This window comes from Danio aesculapii, chromosome 15 (assembly GCF_903798145.1).
Source record: "Danio aesculapii chromosome 15, fDanAes4.1, whole genome shotgun sequence".
In the NCBI taxonomy this organism is placed as follows: Eukaryota; Metazoa; Chordata; class Actinopteri; order Cypriniformes; family Danionidae; genus Danio; species Danio aesculapii.
In genome coordinates this window covers 28657101-28679252 of record NC_079449.1, presented here as the reverse complement: position 1 = coordinate 28679252, position 22152 = coordinate 28657101, and the positions used below count along the sequence as shown (strand labels likewise).

At 36.4% G+C, this 22152-nt stretch overlaps 1 protein-coding gene across 2 annotated transcripts in view; it reads left to right on the top strand.

The window, feature by feature from the left end:
- Positions 1 to 22152, top strand: part of alcamb (activated leukocyte cell adhesion molecule b) — a 38205-nt gene that overhangs the window by 3653 nt on the left and 12400 nt on the right. For both annotated transcript variants that reach the window (XM_056473767.1, XM_056473766.1), the window contains exons 2-8: positions 17257 to 17363; positions 17682 to 17886; positions 19131 to 19195; positions 19580 to 19667; positions 19975 to 20148; positions 21781 to 21905; positions 21982 to 22114. In XM_056473767.1, the coding sequence (XP_056329742.1) occupies positions 17257 to 17363; positions 17682 to 17886; positions 19131 to 19195; positions 19580 to 19667; positions 19975 to 20148; positions 21781 to 21905; positions 21982 to 22114 (897 nt within the window). The remainder of the gene's footprint in view (positions 1 to 17256; positions 17364 to 17681; positions 17887 to 19130; positions 19196 to 19579; positions 19668 to 19974; positions 20149 to 21780; positions 21906 to 21981; positions 22115 to 22152) is intronic.

Sequence of the window (22152 nt, the reverse complement as noted above, 5' to 3'; positions counted from 1 at the left end):
TAATGGTGAACAAAAATGTAAAAAGTTGAATGTTCTTTTACCTGTGAATATAACCGAATAAAAGACAGAGCAGAAATAAAATCTGCTTTTCTTCGTATTGATGCGTGTTCATTTGTAACTTTCCATGAATGTATTTTCACAGTGTTGGATTGAATGATCAGAAAAAGCCCATTCATACACCCGCCTAATAGCATCTCTCCTCAAAGAAATCCAGAAGGTGGTCGAAAGTGGACAAAAGAGACCGATTAAAGCACCAGGTGTAAATGAGAATGTGTCTCTCTCTTCTACTTGCGATACAATCCAAAGTTGTAAAGGGCGATGAAGACCATTTTATTCATGTTTTAAATACAAGACATCTTTTATTCAGTAATGAATCGCCCACTTAGTTACCCGTCTGCCCTGTTGCATCGTCTAAACCCATTTTATCGACCTATTATAAAAGAAAGCAAACACAGTGCAACAAATGACTGTTTGCTTAGATTCCAGTCTGATGCATAGCATTCATTCAGACATTTTATTAATATGCTTCTCTCTTCTTTCGTGCTCTTATCTTTTATCTTGTAGTTTTCTCTTTGCAGTGGCCTTCATAAGAACTAGTTTATCTGTCATCAGGAAAAACAAGAGAGCAGTTGTCTTCTTGTGAGGAAAATTAGACAAGACACATTGTTTTACAACAGGATAGGCGTGTGTGTGCTTAGCAGTGGTGCTCTTGACTTGCAGAAATGCATCTATTCAGATGCATGAAGTCCCCTATGGCTCCTCTGAAACCTCCAGTGCACTTGCTTGCATCCACCCTGCATTTCGGGACAAAAAAGTCAGGTTGTTTCACTCTTGTTATTCGGTTTCTCCAAGACCTCCTCTGGACCCCTGTGGACTATATTGTCCGGCAGGTTTTCTTTAACTAATGCTTGTACAATTGCGACATCTCCCACGGACTCTTCTCCATTTGTAATTAAATTCAACTGTATACTTCCCACAGAGAAACCGTTATCTCACCCGACTCCTTTAAATGCCCTTCAGTTGAAAAAGACACCAAGTTACCATATGAATTACTGCCGCACATACTTCTGTTCCCATCATGCATTTCAAAAGCACCACTGAGAATGAAGTATTGCATGTATTTCGAGAGATGTTTGTTAACCGTGGTGCGGTTGATGCGACTAAATTTGATTTGCAAATGCTTGTCATTTTGTTGACTACATCCTGAATGCTCTTAATGTTAGACTTTTTTTTTTAAGAGGTCTTGCTGTTTTTTCCCCCCCAAGGTTGTGTCTGAGAGGAAGCATCTGTACTGTATATGTTCTATTGAAAGCTCTTAATCCTACACTATTTGAGTCAGTACTCAGGAAATGAAAGCGGCCATTACAATAAAGCTGCCTCCCCCTCTTTCCCGCCTTCTCTCTCTCCCCCATCTCTCTTTATCTCTAGTAAGGTGAGGCCAGAGGCACAATCCTAAATCATTTTTACTCCTGCCCCCTTCACTTCAGCTTGTTTCTTCATGTGTCACCTTTCTTTCTAAAGAACCCCCTAAGTGATTGTTGCAGTTGTATTAAAAGGTTGGCTTTCCATTGCACAATACATAGTGCCTCAATTATCTCTGTGGTTTTAACCACATGTTCCTTCCACATTGTTTTTGGCTGCATTTCTCAGCTATGTTAGCACACAGGTGTGCAGCTGATTAAATTTTTATATGAAGCGTTTAATTTATTACCCAGTTAATATAGTTTTTACTATTCTATTGTTATGAAATAATTGGCGGAGGGTAATTTACAAAAAGGGAAAAATTATGTTTTAATTGTGCAAGCTTATGAAAACGACACACACCGATATTTTCAGTGTGAAGTACAAAAATGTGGTTTGTGGCAAGTGTGATGTCATGCATATAGGTGTGTGCAATTTGACTATTTGATTGTGGAGTATTAAAATGTCTTCCCAATATGCTTTGCTAACATTGCCATAAATATCTACCTTTTTTTATTTTATATTTGGTCACATTGTAAGGCTTAGTCTGCCTTAGTCTGGCTGTACTGCTTAGACAACTTGCAGAATAGTAAAATCAACATCAGAAAGATTAATGATAAAATCATGAATTGTGGTTTTGCTGGAAAATGTTTTGATGTGATATATTTCCCCATATCACCCAACTCTTCATGCATTTTCAGGTCTACACAAACACCTGACAACCAAAACATTATTGCTCATGTGCAGACTAGGCCTGAGCTGGTATTAGATTCTGACAGTATGATAACCTTGGATAAAAATATCACGGTTTCACGGCATTGTGATTATTGTGCTAAAATATATTCTTTTTAAATGTCTGGTAAAAAACCAAAACTTTTTACTCTTTTGAACAAAATATATTTTATTTTGAGAAACATTTAAAATATTTGAAGCAAAACGCATGTCAGGCTGAATAATTCAAGTGAGTCGATGACTTCTGCTGTTTTCATTTGTTTCAAAAACACAGATTTCGGCACAATTTAAAAACAGCATCTTTGGATATCTTTTCTGCTGGAGATACCGTTGTCCTAAAGTAAAAATAAAATGTAAATAAAAAATCTTACATATACAGAACCTTAGGAACGGTATGGCAAAAAATGTTGCTGGTTTTAAAACCTTGACTTTTCCAAGCCGCGGTACACCTTGAACGGTTATCATCTCATGCCTAGTGCAGGCGTCTTGCGTTTCTTTAAAACGTGACCTTGTCATCTACTGGCCTGAAATGAGTAATACAGCTTTTTTAGTTATTTTCAAGAATCACTGCAGCATTGAGACTGACAAGTAGGTTGGGTTAAGGCTATCCGCTTAAGTCGTGACGTATGAAATACTGTTTCCAGGTGCAAGCCACTAAGTTGAATTAAGAAAATATTCGTTTGTAGCCACTTTTTAGTCATATCACACATTAAAGTGAATTTTATATAAAATCTTGGTGTACACAACAGTCTCTGGACTTGCTGCATCACTGACACCAATATTTTACCAATTTATAAAAATTAATCACTTTCTGGCCATCGTATATTAGGCATGGATCTATATATACATATTCCGATCATGATTTTCGAAAGTATTAAATCACTTTGTTTAATATTATTTATTTATTTATTTGATAATTTGTTGAGTCTCTCATACAGTTTGATAGAGTGCTTGGACCTGGAAGCCGATTTGCAACGTCACACTTAACAAGCGGATATGGGATTTAGCTATGATTACTGGGCATTCGCACATCAATAAGGTGTAATTTTTAGGTCACTGTACAGTAATTACTATTTTTGCATTACTTTTAAGGGAAGGTGTAGGGTTGTGGTAGGGGTGACCAAACTCTGTCCTGGAGGGCTTTGTGATTAGCCCTCCAGGAGTGTGATTAGCTGGTTCAGGTGTGTCTTATTGTGGTTAGAGCTAAACTATAGGACACCGGCCCTCCAGAACTGAGTTTGAGAACCACTTGTGTAGATGTTAATAAAAGACAATAGGTTAGACTAAATAAATCAATCAAAGTCCAATTTTGAGATCATGTCCCAACTGTTTGGAGCTGGTTCCGATCAGCAATATCAAAAATGTATATAAAAAAATAACAGCTGATCAGTAAAAGTGTGTTCAAATATACATGACTTGTAAACATGTAACAGTTTTCATGAAATCCAGTCATTTGCATGCTATTGGTTGGTTTCTGAAGCACACAGTAGAAAATCTTTTCCTTTTGTGTGTTCTAGCAAATAAATGCAGATTGTGCGTTTAGTGTTTGTTTCGGGTTTGCAATGATTGCATCTCTTTTATTACTCTTGCGATCTGTGAGATAACCCAGTTTGTTATCAAGTGAATAATTTGAATGCATTATACTTTTTTACTAGTTTATTTATCTGTTAAATAAAAAAGCAGCATCTTAAAAGCTGGAGTTTTATTGCTTCATAACAGGATCTAGATTGTAATCGTAATTTGTCAATCATTTTTTTGACAGGTAGCAATTAAGGTTTAGACCACTGTTTTAAATTCTCGTCCAAATAGCTTTAAAGTCAACATATTTTTTTCCCCAAAGAAAAATTCCAAAGAATAAGACTGTCTTTTGTGTAACTTCCTCTGAAACCGCTTAACTGATGATGTCATATACTGTAAAGGCTCTGTTCATCAGATGATGTTTAACCAAGTTCCTAAATCTGAGTGACAACTGATTAATTCTAAATCTTAATTGTATCTGATATTTTTCAGTTTACGGAAGTACCGCAGGTTGCAAAGAGCAAATTTACACTGAATTTAAAAACAAACATCTTTCGGTTCAAAAGTCAGCTTTTTAATGACACTGCTATAACGTGACGTTGGTTAATGCATACTGATATGAAAAGGCAGAGGCTTTGATGGTGCTTCTTTGGAAAAGTTTCCTTTTCTAAGCAGCACCTCTTGCTTCTTTCCCATAGTCCTTTGACATTACAACTTTTGAAGTTGGCTTTAGAAAAGGAGAATAAAGTTTTCTTTCATTTGTGGGAACTTTGATGTTGTCTGCTTTTTAGCTGGCATGCCTGCACTAGTTAAAGTAAACCACACCTGTCCCAGGTGTCTTTGCTCTCTGTCAACATGAGCCATACCTGTGGCTTTCCAAAATGGCACAGATTTGTAGTGTTGTCAACATCAGTATGGGTTAAATTTGACATTCAGAACAGTAGGTATAGTTTACCCAAAAATAACATTCCTGTCAATAATTACTTGCCCACATCTTGTTCCAAACATGTTTCAGAACACAAATGAAGATATTTTGGATTAAATTCCTCCATCACAATGGGTCCAGAAAGATACCAAGAACGTCGTCAGATCAGTTTGTGTGTGATCAGTGGTTCAACCAATTTTATAAAGCTACAAGAATACTTTTAGTATTTTTGCCAAAAAAAAAAAAAAAAGCACACTAAAAGCTACTTTATTTGACCAATTTTTTCTCTTCAGCATCAGTTCAAGTTGCTCTCTGTACATATAACTTGGTAAACGTGTGAATATTTTGACAAAGGATGACTTGGATTTTTACCCTTTTTTTTTTTTTTTTTTTTTTACATTTTTAAAAAAAAATGTATCTTTTATGCGCAGTAAATAATTTTCAGCTTTTATTTTTTAGCTTAATAAAATTGAACCTCTGATGACAAATGCACCTTTCTGACAATGTTCTTGGTACCTTTCTGGGCTTTGAAAGTTTCAGGACCCTTCCTGTCTATTGAATGTCAGAGAGCTCTCGGATTTCATAAAAACAGATAATGACCATTGTGACCTTTTTAACAGACCTGACCAGTCCCTGAACTGCACAGGAATGTGGAACATCTCTAACCTTTTGTTTCACAGCCTCCTATTTAGGGCAATATGAAATGGGTTTCTCCATAAAAAAAATGTTGGCTCTGTTTTTATTTTTCTTGGACCTTCATTCATTCATTCATTCATTTTCTTTTCGGCTCAGAAATGCCAACTGACCCAGCCGGGGCTCAAACAAGCAACCTTGTTGCTGTGAGGCGAATATGCTACCCACTGTGCCACCGTGTTGCCCTTTTCGTGGACCTTTTTATTTTTATAAAAAAAATACGATCATAAAGTTCACGCAATTGTTCCAAAACAGTGTGTTTTATTTAGTGTAATTTATAGCAATATATTTCTGTCACAAGTTTATCCAAATTTTTATTTTGTGTGTGTGTTTACTTTTTCCATGAAATGACTTTTCTGAGACTTTTTTGAGATTTTCTCAAATTTAAGTATTTGAAGTGATTTTCAGGGCAGTTCATGTGTTTGAGACATCAGATGCAGAAAAAACTGAGCATCACATTTACCTGAATTTATGTCGCAAGCAAAACCATTGCATTAATTCACATTAACAGCTAAATAGTTTAATATAGGCCTGTGCAGTTTATCGAAGCTGATTGTCATGCGCATTCTGTCAGTAAACTTGGTTCTATAGTAAACCTCCAGCAAATGCTGTTTGTGGAGATGCTGTTTGTGAACTACCGTTTGTGTAGTAAATGCTGCTGCATGTGAAAAATACTAAAATAATAGTGTTTCCTCTAGGATTTTTTCCAGCTGTGGTGGCAGGCCTTTTACACGGATCTTCCAATTACCTATGGTGTTATTTCAATGACGAATGTCATGAATGAGCACAGTATTACAAGTCTAGATCACATTCATGTAATATACGAGCATGCAAATCTATTGATTTGCACGCTGATTTCCTCTGTTCGTGCACAAAACTTCTTGCACTTCCTCAATTATATGCTGCTAAAGTGCAGATTTTCTTGTGCGCTCAAATAAACGCTGCTGAAGTGTGATTTGGTGCGTTTATGTAACAAGTATGTCTCCAACATTGATTGAATTTGCTAGGAATATTTATGAGTGTCTCCAATAGACCTACCAATAGACCTCCAATAGACCTACCGGCATTAATGTGTCCTGAAGTAAAGTGAAACCACTATAAACTCCAGCAAGATCAAGTCATTGTATGCAGAACCATAGACCTTTATCTATAAAGTATAATTATGGAAAATGTGTTCATCTTAACTGAAAGCTACGTTGTGTTTGCTAGCCTCATTCATCGTGCACCTGTCAGTCAGCATGTCACCTTAAAGGGTCAAACAAATAACGCACAGCCTTACTATGACTACAGAAAAGTTTGCGCTGTTATAATTCACTTACGTTTTGGTACGTTTTATAATGAAGCGCTATATAAAACTGTATTGTAGCTATGGTGGGAATGAATTTTGGTATGGCGCACCGCCATGCAAGAATGAATGTAGCGGAAACCATGTAATATATCATATGACATGTTTTTACTTAACTCTCTTCGTAACTTCGAGTGTTGAAATTGTGAAATGATTCTATAGTCATGTGATAATTACTCTTGAATCAATACAATTTAATGAATCTTCTGTTTATTAGCCATATGGAGATTCCTTTGAGAGTTTCTTCTTTGGGGTGTACTTGTAGTGTCCGGAAGAGATCGCCCTCTGGCTTTAGGAGGACAGATAAGATGTGCAAGATAATCACTGTTTTTGATTGACTCCCCAGCCTTAGTTTAATGTTCACAGATGCTATACCAAAGTGTAAATTCTAAAATGCAGTAAATTATCATTTTATGACTGGATTTCCGTCACATTGTGCTGAAAAAGACAGAGTGGTCTCATTAGTATTAGTGATTTACCATCACGTCAGAGACTATTAAACTTAACATAATTCTTGAGAAAAAAATCTCTCCAGCAGAAGGCCTTGAGCCTGTACTTCCCTGAGTTCTTGCTGTGTATTTTTATTTTTTTAATTCAGTTTCCCTCCCTGCAGAGGAAAGCTAACTGTTTCACTGCACACACCCACCAGCCATGCTTTCTGAAATCAATATTTGCTCTGCTTTTGTTTACGTAGCTTAAGGTGGTCTGCATGCTGGGGGCCGAATTGTTTTGCGCCCCTCTCACAACTTGGGAGGCGGCCCTTTCAGAGCCGAGCCCAGAGAAAGAGCTTATTTAACTCTCAATGCAAGCTTGCTGACCTCTGTGTTTTGGCACCAAATTTGATTGGTATCTCTGTGGCTGCAAGCAAACGCTGCTGTTATGAACACAAGGGGCCCTGCTGGATCTTGTGGAATGCAAATGCCCCGAGCCCCGAGGCATCTTGGAGCAAGGGAGGCTGGTTTTGGGAGAGATAAAGGCACTGTCTTTCTGTCTATAAATGTAAAAAATACGAGACACCTTGCTGCCTTGTGAAACCCTTTGAGAATATATGTCCAGCAGAACAGCTTGCATGTCAGGAATGTTGTTAATCAAAGACTACAAGAAGCTTTTGGGTCTAATTGCATGAAGATAAATCGTGAAGATTGCAGGTCTAAAATTCTTTTAACTTCCACATCGTGATAATCAGATCTACATTCTGAAGAGCCTGTTAATTTTTATACAGTGCATCATGCAAGCCTAGGTATACTCATGTCTTGGTTAACTGATAACAGATGAACTTTTATGACTTCCTGTTAACTTTGATGCAAATTTCATGTTCCCACCAGGCTCTAACTTGAAACCTGTGTAATATAATCAGTTCATTTGCACATTTGTTTATTTATTCAGTGACACCTCTTCTGTTATAACCATGTTGTAATATCAGAATTTTTTGAAAAGTTTTACTTGAAATCAATTCTTGAAAAGAAAATCTTATTATACTTTTTCTGTTCAGCTTCTTAACTGCTTAAATATTTGAAAAACTTAATCAAACAAAAGTCATGTCTAATTAACTTGCTGAAGATGGAAATGTATATTTTATGACAAGATAAAATTATTTACTAGTGTAATTGCATGTGGTAGGTAGGGCTGCACAATTCTGGCTAAAATGAGACTCACGATTTTTTTTTGCTTTAAATCAAGATCAGGATTTTCTCACGATTCTGTAGATGTAGAATAAAGGGTAACATGAGTAGATTATTATTTCTCAAATATGGTAAAACAACAATAATAATATTAGGCCTATGTCTAGCTCTACTATTGGATAAATGTAAATTTTGTATAGACTTTGAATGGTGCACTTGAGCAGACTTTAAATATGTCCTGTTTGTTAATTCACAATAAAGTGAAGACATCAGAATAGAACTATTTATAATTCTAAAAATGAATTATTGTGTTTGAGACATGCTTGCAATCTGTCATTGACAGCATTATTAGACCATTTTTTACTGGTAAAATAAGACATTTGTAAATATCAGTTTCAACTCCTGCATTATATTTAACATTATATAGGCTAGAGTGGTTATACTGACACTGTTAAACATTTATTTTCATGCACAATACTTTGTTTTCCCTATGAAAGAAAAAAAAATGCGACATGATCAGTTAAATGACGTGTGTGCCGGTTTCACTTTCACTACTGCGTGTGGTTCATGTCATGGCTGTCGTCACTCTGAGAAAAAAAATACTTTTAAATCAAACTACCCATGCGGCTCCCAAATGATCACTCTGTGCAACAAACTGAACGTTATTTACAACTTTATTACCTGTTGTTCACTGCCTATGCAGGTTCTGTTCACTAAAGTAGACATGGCGGGCATCTCTCGGTAGTAAACAATTAGTGCATCAGCTCATGTGTGGTTTCGTGGTCACCAATACATCAAGACATTTTACATTTAAGGAAGAAATGACATTTTTGGGTGAATTATACCTTGTAAATACAGTATGTGACACTTTTAACACCATTTGGCGGTGTCCATGATGCTGAGCAAAGTATATAAAACAATGTGAAGACTTGTGAAACCACCTTTTTACGCTTCTCTCTTGATGTTAAAAATATAATTTGCTGAATCGTACAAAAGCAGAATTAAGATTGGGTGTAGGGTCGAATCGATATCGCGATCTTTTATCGATTTAATCGTGAATTATAGTTGACCAGGAGCCACAGAATTGTATTTAATTTCTGTATTTACACATAGTTCATATGAATTATGCAAAACAAATGCTTTTCTTGGTTAGAAATTGTCTCATTTCGAGTCTAACTATCTACATTTCAAAGCGAATACAAGATTTTAAATTATTTAATAAATTATTTGTGCCTCAGTAGACAAATGACGACATGGAATGAACGTGTTGGTGTTTGAAAGCAGGAGACACCGAGCACAGGTGATCTTGACAGTTCTAGAGGTAATTAATAATATAATAACACTAATATTGAAATGTTTAAGGTGTTTTAGAATGACCAAAACAACATTTCCGATGCCTTACAATGTGCTCAGCCTTCTGGTTTGTCCATTCACACACATTTTTATCATCACATGATCTCTTATAACAAAATCAAATTTTTTTTTAAATTTAATGCACATACAGGAATTTATTCGGTAAAAGTGTTTCCATCGTAGTTTATTCGCATTTTTTCTTATCGAATTAAAAGTTTATTCTCAGTTATGCGCATATGGTTTTTTTATGTATATTTTCAAAATTTGTGCGCATCTTGTGATTTCCATCAATCGTTTTATTATGCTTGTATCTAAAATGCTCAAAATAGAAATGCTCAAAAAAAAAGGTGGATGGAAACATAGCTACTGATAAAATCATTCAGTCAGTTGTTCTCATTTTAATTGTGCAAGTATTTCAAAACCAACATGACTACAAAGTAAATATTTAAAGGACTGTGCCTATATAAGCCGTATACAGTTGTCCACTTTTGACTTGGATCAAAAAAGTTAATCAAAGTTGTTCTAAGACAAGCACAGGTATTGTTTTTGGTTTTAGAACTTTGATGTAAGGTTTGTTCCCCTTCAAATTTTGACTTCTGCAGTATATTGTTTCTTACAATGAAAATATATCAAATGAGAAGCTTCAGAAATACTGTATTTGTTTGGTACACATGATTAAAATGGGTCCCATACATTTTAGACCCTTTAATGCACACCCTACTAACAAAAAGTACGTTTTTAAGAGCACATGCTTTTAACTGATTTTCTTTCTAAGATCATCACGGATAATCTTAGATTTTTAGATTCTGCAGCGGCAGCAAAATGAACAGTCTATCATAACCTTGAGCTGGTAAATTGCTTTTGGGGTTAATGGACCTCCACGGAAGCTGCTTGACTGTATTTTGTTAATAGTTCTCTATTTAGTTTAATAGCCGCTCACGAATGGGGGCCCGGTGGTAATTCCTTTGGGTCAGTGTTGAATCTGCCATGATCTGCTGTCAGACGCAGACATTCTTGAGGGTCCCTGGGGGGCCCCTGCAATCAAATACATAATTTAAAACTTAATGGATGGGATTTCTGAGTGCACTTATCACTTATGAGCCCAACCTGCTTGATGAGTTTTGTTTGGAGAGCAATTTCAGGCCCGTGGTTGACTTAATTTATGGCGTTTTCGAAGAAGCCTAATGGCTCTTGCTATGTTGGAGTGAGTAAAGGAGGACATTTGGTGTAATAAGGCAGGCTCCAAATCAATTCCTGCGTTGTCAGTGTCTCCTGGATATGCACTATGGTGGCGGTCTGTCTTTGCCGGATGCATGAACACTTAACTGACTCATCCTCAGGTTAATGGTTCACGAACATCTTCTCGTTAGTGCCGTTCTGAACCTGTTCACCCACTGTGTTTGTTTGAGCCATATGCAGCGTTTGGGTTGACTGGACAATCAAATAGTTAAAACTCATTTTAGCAAAGTTGAACATTTAATCATATTGATTGATATTCAAATGTATTTGAATTTCTTCCCTCTTTGGTTTATTGTAAAACATATCCTTTCCAGTGTCTTTGGGGGGAAAACATGTTGATTTCATTCCAGGTCCAGCTAATATGAACATTGGGAGTTGTTTGCATGCAATATATGAATATGGGTCGGATTGTTAATTGAGATTCACTACTGCATCTCAAAAAAGATTTACCTTACTGTGTGATTTGCTAAATAATGAATCTAAATGTTTACTAGACAAAAAGGCTTGTAGAAAACCTGTGAAATGGCATAATGGCTTCACAAATGCATTTAAATTGCAAAAAAAACAATGTAACAAACATGTTAAACACCTTATGAGTGAACAGGGATTAAAAGGACATGGATGGCAACTATGATTTTGGTACAAAGCAGCGAAGTCCAGATACCTTTTCTTGGTATGCTTTCTTTATTGTCTGTTTAAACCTGTGTTTTAAAAGATTGAAAGACTTGAAAGATCCTCTGCATCAGTATCAACTAAAAATGATGAATGCTTGCGCTTTTATCCACTCATCTGATGAATGAACAGCACATAATTGTAGATGAAACAGACAAGACAAAAACTATGTCAAAAAAACTGATCAACAGTAAGTTTTGATATCTGCTGCATTGCACACTTCATTCATTACATGAGTGGATCTAAGCACACGCATTTAGTCATTCCAACACAATCTCATGGCAATTCATAACTTTTATTTTAGTGGCTAATTTGTATTAATTTGTATGATCTCATTCATACAGTTTAGTATGATTTGCTTATCCCCCAATGATGGTTGGGTTTAGGGGTGGGACGACTGAACTCGTACGAATTAGCCTCTAATAGAGGCGTTTACCTATACTGGTCTCACGATTCGGTTACGATTATCATGCCATCGATTCGGTTCAATTCGATATCACTGTGCGTTGACAATGCTTTCCATACACAAGTTTATATTTTACTTCACAGGCTCTGTTCACCGATGAGTGACACTGATAAACTGCAGCGGCGCAGTGTTGCCAGATTGGGTGGTTTTGGATGGGCATTTCGACGGGTTTTGGATAGTTTTTGAGCTGGAATCAGTCAGCTACATCTGGCAACACTGCAGCGGCGATCACAGCTGATCTATGATAGACGCTGTGGAGAAAACTCGTACACTCGTGTCTGTATCGCTGTAACAGCCGAGAGGAGAGGAAATGTCATGCAGCCCGTCAAATGGGGCACTGTGAGAGTTTACTTTCATTTTCTCAATCGCAGTGAAATAGGGGCTTCTGCTGTAAGTGTCAGTGAAAGACTGTCCAGCAAACACAGTTTCTGCGTTTTTAAGCAGTTGAAGCATTGTAAATACTCACGCTCGCCATAGTAAGCTACGACGACATATAAGATAAATTACTTTTACTGATTATTATTATTATTACTGAACCGATACCGAATTGTCCGTGTCTGCATCGCGGTGCACTGACAAAACATTTAATTGACACCCCTAGCCTCTAATTTGACACAGCTTAAAATACTTTCCTCGTGCAATCAGGCTAGTCATTCAGTCACATTACTGTGTGTTTACACCAAAGGCAGCAAGAGCATCAAAGTTCGCTTTGGCTACCCTGGTGACAACTCTGTCTGCCTTCCTTGCTCCAGCGGCAAGAGCGTCAAAATTCGCTACATTGATCTCTTATTTAAAGGAGCCGTTGCAGCATATTAGCAAATTAGTTACATTCCCACATAAAAACATGCTTTCTAGCGTGAAAATGTTGCACACTTCTTATCAAATTTATTTTACTGTGAAAGATTGTGTTGTTTTGTGTGCTGTGACTTTGCTCCACTTATCCAATATGTGTCCATATGTCTGAAATACTCTGAAGCAGCAATGATGATGTGTACTGTCGTTATAGTTGGCATGAGTTTCCCACTTAAAAAAAAAAAACATTAATGGAAAAAAACAGTAACTCGCCAGTAACTTTTAAAAAAAAATGTATGTCCCTGTAAGAAAACATTGTAAATAACTGGAAATCCAGTGACTGCAAAAATCAAACCACTGGGAACAACTGTGGTCGGAACCAAAGTTCACAGGACTGTGTTCTCTGGAATCCTCCCAAGCGGTGGTCTTTTACATTCCGATTGCTTGCCGCCGAACCGCATCATAGCTCATTACCATAAAGTTGACTTGATTTCAACTCCCCTCGATGGCCGATAGCCGCTCCTCGCCAACTGTTCCCATTGAAAATGAATGACCTCCAGCTACTTTGACGCTCTCGCTGCTTTCAGTGTGAACGTACAGTTACTGCATTCAACCACATGAGGATCTACACTACAAAAACAGTCCAATTAAATGAGTTTCCTACTTCTGTGTTCAAAAGGGCACAAGTTCAAATCCCTTTATTTTGCACCTGTATTCAATGTCATCCACTTGTGATCTGATTAAAAAGAATGCCTCTTAATAGTTGATGTAAACTGGACCCTAGTAAGCTCAACAAAGACTGTCAGTACTACCTTTTACTTCAGTGCATTGTGCTCTGGGTGTGAAAACAAACAGTGGAAAGCCCTGTAGTCCGTATGCTTTTAACAAATGCACTGTTGGCTGCAGGACATGTTTTCCATCAAGAGCCTTTCCGGCAGCAGCCAGTTTTAACAACAGGTGCGTGAAGAAGCTCCTGCAGCAGCACCTGCTCATGGAACAAAGAGCAGAGGGATGATGGGGTTGGAAGGGCAGAGTTATTTGTTTACTTCACCTGGTTCTGGTTTAGACGCTCTGTGGACACCCTGACACTCGATCCATTGCTTTTTTAGCGTCAGACGGCATCTGTTTGCTTTTTGCTACTACTACCAGTCCAATGTCACCCAAGAGAGTGTTATAAATCATACTGAAAACAGCTGTTAGACTGAAGTCTTGTGGTAGATCGTCCTGTCTGGTTATATACCGTTACATTTGAGATGATCTACAGCTAACAGGTGTACATTAATCACAACTTGAGGTACAGGAGTTGCCAGGTACAGTATTATTGGACCATATAATATTGATCCAAATGTAAAAGCGAGATTTGCAAAGTGGATTATGAGCTTTAACGCATTTGCTCTTGAATGTATTGTTGAAAACGTGGCCATGGAGCAAATGTAGTTTTATGGCAGGTTATTACAGGTAAAGAGCTTTCAGCAGGAAACCACGCTCAACTGAGCAATGAGACGCTAATGTATCTTAGCATAAGAGTTAAGCTAATATCTGCTGGCTCGGAGCACATTCTGTTATCTCCTGTTGCGCTTGTCTGACTTGAACTTGTCTGTTTTTGTGGACACAAGATGGAAGGTTTTAGATTGTATACCTTTTTACAGATTAATTTGGGATGTATGAGAAGATTAATTTGTACTAGGGCTCCACGATATTGGAAAAACCTGATATTGCGATTATTTTTTTCTTTGGCGATACATATTGCGTTATGAATACAGTTTCAAAGATGGTTTGAATAGCTCTAGTTGACGGATTTATGGGAAGTCTTAACAGTATTCAGATAGAGAAATTAAATAATCACAATGCAAAAAAGCTTTTCTTTTTGTCTCATTTTTAGCTCAAATATCAAACTAATTCTTAGACAAAGTACAAATATTGTATAGTTTTCACCATCAGAAAACTAATAAAAAATTACGTTTTTTTTTTGCTTGTTTTAGAGAAATTATGTTCCTGTGGGTAAGTGAAATCTTGTTTTCGCTTTTGAAATGTAGAAATGTGGACTGGAAATAAGACAATTCTTGGTAAGAAATGAAAATAATAATAATAATAATAATCAGTATTTTGAAGAGTTTCACAATATACAAGTGAGTGGAGATATTGGTTTCTGTAAAGGAAACTTTTTAAACCTTCACTTTTGCCTTTTTTAAACATTTCAATTTATTTTTATTGTTCACTTAGTTGTCAATTTATCTATTTTTAAATTCTTTTTAGTAAAAAAAATGACTTTCGATAGTTTTAGTTCCCAATAATGCAGTATAAATAAGGGCTGCATGATATATCGTTTCAGCATGGATATCGCAATATCCATTTTTTTGCAAAATTCATATAAATTCCATATAAATATAGTGATTTAAATACAATTTTATGGCTCCTGGTCAATTATAATTCAGACAGAACATTGCATATCTGCGACGTGACAATTGCAAATGTGAATATTGCGATGTCTATGCTGAAACGATATATCATGCAGCCCTTATTTATACTGCATTATTGGGAACTAAAACTATCGAAAGTCATTTTTTTTTACTAAAAAGAATTTAAAAATAGATAAATTGACAACTAAGTGAACAATAAAAATAAATAGAAATGTTTAAAAAAGGCAAAAGTGAAGGTTTAAAAAGTTTCCTTTACAGAAACCAATATCTCCACTCACTTGTATATTGTGAAACTCTTCAAAATACTGATTATTATTATTATTATTATTATTATTATTATTTTCATTCATAGACGGGGTGAAAAATCGCTTGAGAGTGCTATTCATCATGAGCGTTTGTGTATGGATAAAACTAGCCAGAGTGCCATCTGCTGTTAAAACCTAACCTCCAAGTCCATTCTAAAGAGAATAGCGATACATTTTGAAAATCGATTTCTCTGGCTTTTCACCACCGCTCTAATTTTTCATGCCAAGCTAGTAGATGATGATATCAATTTGTAAGTAAACGCCACATTTGCAGTCCTGTAGTTTGCCATTATTGCTTTGGCACCTTTGAGGTTTAGTTGTTTACTCACCCACAAGTGGTTCCGAACCTTTGGGTTTTTTTTCCTGTTGAACACAAAAGATGTTTTGAAAAATATTATAAACCTGTAACCAGTGACTCCCATAGTATTTGTTTTTCCTACAATGAATGTCAGTGGTTACATGTTTTCAACATTTTTCAATAGAACTACTTTTGTTCAACAGAAAAAAAGTCAAAAAGGTTTGTGATAACTGTCAAGAATTTTCAGCTTTGGTTGAACTATACCTTTAATGTGGTAATAAAATGTCAAAAGGTAAACTATTTAAGCATATAACTAATAAAAATGACAATAATGCCAAGTAGCTATTTAGAGGAGTGTAAAAAAAGGTTACATATTTTTTCTCTGTGTCTCAACTGCCGTAGTTTTTGCATTTTTAAAAAAAATCTGAAATAAGTTTTTGCGTCTTTTAGTCTGGCTTGGCATGTTACAGTGGCATTTTGTCAAAAGGATGCGGTTTTGTGTTCTTAGTCTTATCTCTTACAACCTTTATCAGGTCTACTGTTGACAGTTATCCATCCCAACTCTCCCATTCTCAGAAATGACTCTGAAAACCAGTTCAACCGGCTTAAGGGTTTGCATAGAAATTGAATTGAGTCTTTTTCAAATTTGAATATTTCCTTTTAGGTGAAGTTGCTTGTCAAATTCATGCATACTAAAAACAGTTTCATCTTAATTCCAAACATTTATTCTCTTTTGTATTTTCATATTGAAGCTTGAGAAGGGCACAGAAATCTATACATTTTTTTCCTTAAAGCATCTAGTAACATGAGATCTAAATCGATGAAATAAAGTTTACATTTGATAGCTGTGTTCATTAATGTCATTTAATTGCATCATTACAACCTCAACTTCTTGTATCTGGTGTTTGAAGAAGACATACTGATGTTTGACTTTCAATAAAAATGAGTTGTAGCCTCAGACTACTGTTTGAATATTCAAATCATCCAGGCAAACGAATGTTTTAAATATGAAAATGTTGGTGTCAGACTGAAGTCACGGTCAACTCCCTCATGATGATTACTCAACTTTATTTTCAATATACCATTATCATGTAAAAACTACTAGATTCAAAATGTTAGAATATCTTAAAGATTTGCTGATGCTACTTAACTGCTCGTTTCATTTGCATCTCAATCTCCAAGCATTGTCCACTGAAACCTCTATTAAAAAAAATTCAATGTATAAACTCTAGTTAAACTATTTGACTGCAGCACTGCCAGCATATTCTTAATAAAGAAAGCTTGGACATTATTTTACCTTTTTAGTTTCTTAAATTACCTTAAACTTTGCTCTGTCTGAAGTATGTTACCATTTAAATCATGCGTTCACAATTCATTTTATTTTCCTTCATGTTTTTTTTTATTGTCTGTTTTAGTGAGTGGTTTGGAAACAGTCACTGGCAAGTACGGAGACACTGTTGAAATCCCATGCAACCGTGGACTCGTCTCAGACGAAGGAGTCACGTTTGTTAAGTGGAAATCTGTAAGTACATTTTTACTTCATTTAGGAGTCATCATTTAAAGTTGCAATTTTGAAAAATAAATGTTTGCGGACAAACATTTTAAAGGTTCTTTGGTATTTCAATATCTATTAATTCCCTTCCTTGCTAAATGTACCAATTGCAGAAAGTGGTACACATAGTCTTGGCTGATCAGTTTAAAAAACAAAACAAAAAAGAAACCACAGAAGCACTGTATTTTCACTTAAACATGCATGGAAGAATGAATTTATGAATGGCATTTTTGTCATATCTGGTAAATGTGCTTTTTATTTATGTATTATTTGTTTGGTTTTTACCAGGACAAAGATGGCAACATTCTGGTAAAACACACGGGTCAGAATGCCACCATTCCCAATGATGGTAACTACAAGAACAGAGTCAGCATTAAAAAAGATTTTGGCCTCGTCATCACACAAGTGTCCCTGGCGGATCAGAAAACCTTCACCTGCATGGTGGTGGCAGCAGACGACATTTTGGAGTATCCTGTCCAACTGGTCATTTACAGTAAGAATCATTTATAAAATAACTGAAATAAAAGTTTTAGTAACCTAGGGTATTTTAATACTACAGTGTTGTATTAAAACATTTTTAACATTTGTGTAGAGATGGCAATTGTCAAAATAAGCCGTTTACACAGAACCACTAAACATCAAAAAATTCTTAATGAGATAGATGTCGCTATACAGAAACACTATGCACACATATTATAACAATATTGTTTTCAAAGACTTGCAAATTGAAGCCTGTTTTTGCAAAGTTGTTAATGTTTCATGAGAAAAATGTACATTTTTAGTAGAGGTGTGAACCTATACTGGTCTCACGGCTCTGTTCGGTTACGATTATCATGCCATTGATTCGGTTCAATTCGATATTTCGGTGCATCAAGATGCATTGACGATGCTTTCCATACACAGTGTTGTATTTTGGGAGGTGGCTATAACAAGCTGTCTGTATGAACACACACACACACACACATACACACACACACATACACATACACATACACACACACACGGACACAGCACCACACTGTCTCTCATTCACACACATACACAAACAGCACCAAACACGCGCACTCTCACACACACACACACGCCACGCGCGCTTGCTCGCTCGCTCAGGAACGATATTGTGAGACCGCCCACTCCTGTTAAAATTACACCAGAGTTACCGACCGCTGCCGCGCTTTATGCGGAAATTTATTCCCGCGCCACATGAAATCTGGTTGGGTCCCACGACAATGCACAGGTACAACCACGGGAATGCATACAGCCAAGAGGAAAAGAGAGGGGAGGAAGCGTCACGCCAGTAGCCGAGAGGAAAGGTCAGGCCAGCAGGTGAAATGGGCCACAGTGAGAGAAAGAGAAATGGAGTACTTTCATTCCCTCAATCACAGAGAAATAGGGGCTTCTGCTGTAAGTGCCAGTGAAAGACTTTGGAGAAAACACACACACACAGTGAAATATTAAAGTAGTTGGCGCCTGTAGTGTTGTAAATACCCACGCTCGCCTCCCTCGCAACAGAGCGCATATGAGATAAATGACGTCAGTACATAATAACCGGTTATGATTATTACTGAACCGATACCGAATTGTCTGCGTCTGCATCGCGGTGCACCGAAGAAACAATTAATTTTGACACCCCAAATTTTTAGTTAAACATATTTTGTTTAAACGCCCCATTAGAGATAAAATCTACATTTAATTGGATGCATGTATGAACTTCAATGTCTAACAATGTCTTTACAGAGACTCCATTGCAGCCTCAGATTGCAAACCTAACCACTGCGATGGAAATCGGAAAGCTGACTACGGTAGGCTGTTTGATTTAAAGTACATGGATCACAAAATGTGGTTGAGTACATTTGGGTCAAACACAAGTTTTTTATTTTACTATCTGCATTAAATTAAATTTAACAAAGGTATTTGACATGCATACAAAGCATATTAACTGTAGTATTCGATTTTGTGTGTAGGTATACCTGAAATTTTGTTGGGCCTTTTTTGTTGTTTTTGGAATAAAAGAGTTCTTTGCATTTTAATGACACATGAATTTTAAAAACTCTACAGATTCTTATAATGTGCACCAAATATTATGATATGCAATTCATTAGATGGTTCACAGGTTTTTATGTGAATTAAAGTTTTCCTTAAGCAACATTTTGTTCTTCTCCTTTTATTTACTTTTATCTCATCAGCTGGCAGAGTGTCATACTGAAGGTGCCAATCCAGCTGCCAACATTACGTGGTTCAAGAACAAAACTCCACTTATTGCTGATGGAACAGGTAAGGGTGAAATCTGAGAGGTTATAGTTTTTCCATATATTTAAAGGGATAGTTCAGCCAAAACTGAAAATTGTCATCAATTACTGACACTTGTTACAAACAAAATTCAAACAAAAATTAATTCCTATGTAAGATTTTTTTGGTTCTTTTTACATGCTTTCACAAAGAATAAATGGCTAATGGTCATTCAAACCTTTCAAAGCACTAGAAAAATGTTCTAAGAGTCATTCCAAAAATGAAAAAGTAAATGAATCATCTTGTGCATCATTTATTTCCATTTCTTAACATTTGGTTCTTTCAATTACAGCCGTTAAAATCACCAGTGATGTGGCTGTTGATAAAGCGACAGGACTGTCGACCACTAACTCTAAGCTTGAGTACACTGCAGTGAAGGAAGACATTAATTCCAAGTTTACCTGTCAGGTTCAGCACATTAAGTCTGCTAACATGGATTCCTCACCGCTTGTCTTCACTGTGAACTGTAAGTTCTTTCTTATACTGTTTACACTTTAGTTTGGATCAGAATTTTTTCCTGTAGTTGCAGTCACATTAGTAAAATTTCAGTATAATCGTACAAACAAAAAGGCCACTATTAATAGCTTTTCAATTGGTCAGCTAGGTGTATTTCGCATGACAAGTGAAATTAGGGCTCTACTATATTTGAGCATGTCCGCAATAGTTGGATTGCAGGATGTCTGAAGTCAAGTTGTGATTAATTAATTGATAACTGATAATTGATAATTTATCTATAATAGTGAAAGTTTTATCATTTGCACAGTTTTTTAAAGACCCGTAAGGGTGCTTGTCCACTAAAGCATTTTCACGCAGCTTAAAACACCAGTGCTCTTCTAAAAATGCACACTTACTGTGTAAACAGTAAATTTTCAGTCAGTCTAAAAAAATAAGATGCAAAAACAATACTTTTTACAGCTTTAACAAATATTAATTGCATTTAATTAATACAGTAAAGACCTATTCGGTGTTCTTCATTATGATTATTCAGTTTCTTGACCAGACTCGTGACTCTTCAAAAGAACAGAAAACATTAATTTATTTATTTAGTCATTTATATATTTTATTGTTTTTATATTTGCTTGTAATTAGTTTAATTATTAGATTTTATACAGATTCGCTCCTCAACAAACACACCCCTGTCAGTTAATTATTTTTAATAGTCATTTAAATGCTTTGTAAAAATTCATTCATTCCATTTCGGCTTAGTCCCTTTATTAATCAGGGGTTATTCAGCATATGTTTTTTGCAGCGGATGTCCTTCCAGTTGCAACCCATCACTGGGAAACACCCATACACTCACATGCACTACAGTCAATTTAGCTTACCTAATTCACCTATAGCGCATGTCTTTGGACTTGTGGGGGAAACCGGAGCACCTGGAGGAAACCCACGTGAACACTGGGAGAACATGCAAACTCCACACAGAAATGCCAACTGACCCAGCCATGGCTTTTGATGTGAGGCGACAGCACTACCCATTGCGCCACCGAGCCACCCTATTTAAGAAATTGTTTTATATAAACGATTTCTTGCAATAACCTGAAGTCCGATCTGTGTGGTGAATTTTTTTATTTATTTATTTTTTAATCAGAAAAAAAAACCGTTATTAATCATCCAAATTCCTGTTGAAATGGCTTGATTTCGCCAAAGCTCTTTGACATTTCACAGAACAATAATAAAAAGTCCTCCATAAATCCAGTTCCAAACAATGTCATTTAGAGCAAATGTATTCATACACTCAAGTGGCTAATGGTCTAATGTTGAGTACGATTCATTGAATTATTCAGAATAACTCTCCTTCTGAAGTAAAAAAGTGGCCTGATCAGAATCAAATGGCATGTCCAATGAGATATGTAATTTGGCCTCTATAGAGCAGACCGTTTAGATGGTGAATGGGGTTTTGTCTCGCATCTGGCTGTTGTCGTGAAGCTACTAGCCCCTCCGCTAACTCTCAAAACCATTTCTCATCATGAGAGGGCTCTCAAAGCCTCAACTCTTGAGCTGAAGGGCCTCTTAAGTAGGTTCTCTGAAGTGCCCTTATCTGCATGCGCTCTAGCTGGCCTTCTCTAAGCTGCCTGCCCTCCCTTGCTTTACACAGACCCTTCTGAGACAGTCAGTTTCCATGTGCTGCCCGATGGTCCTGTTAAGGAAGGGGACAACGTGACCCTCAAATGCATGGCAGACGGAAACCCTCCACCCACTCGCTACAACTTTTACATCAAGGTAAGTCTAAATTACTGTCAGTCTGGAAATGAAATCTGCTTTTGGATTCGCTAAATCTGCCTTTTTATATCCATAGGGAGAAAAGAAGACAGTGGAGAAATCGAACATCTTTATCTTGAGTAACGTAACTAGGCAAAACACTGGAGAATACAAATGTTCATTGGTGGACAATGAGAAATTGGCAGCGTCTAAAAATATCACAGTTGAATGTAAGGAAATACTTTGCCATACTACTTTTTACATATGT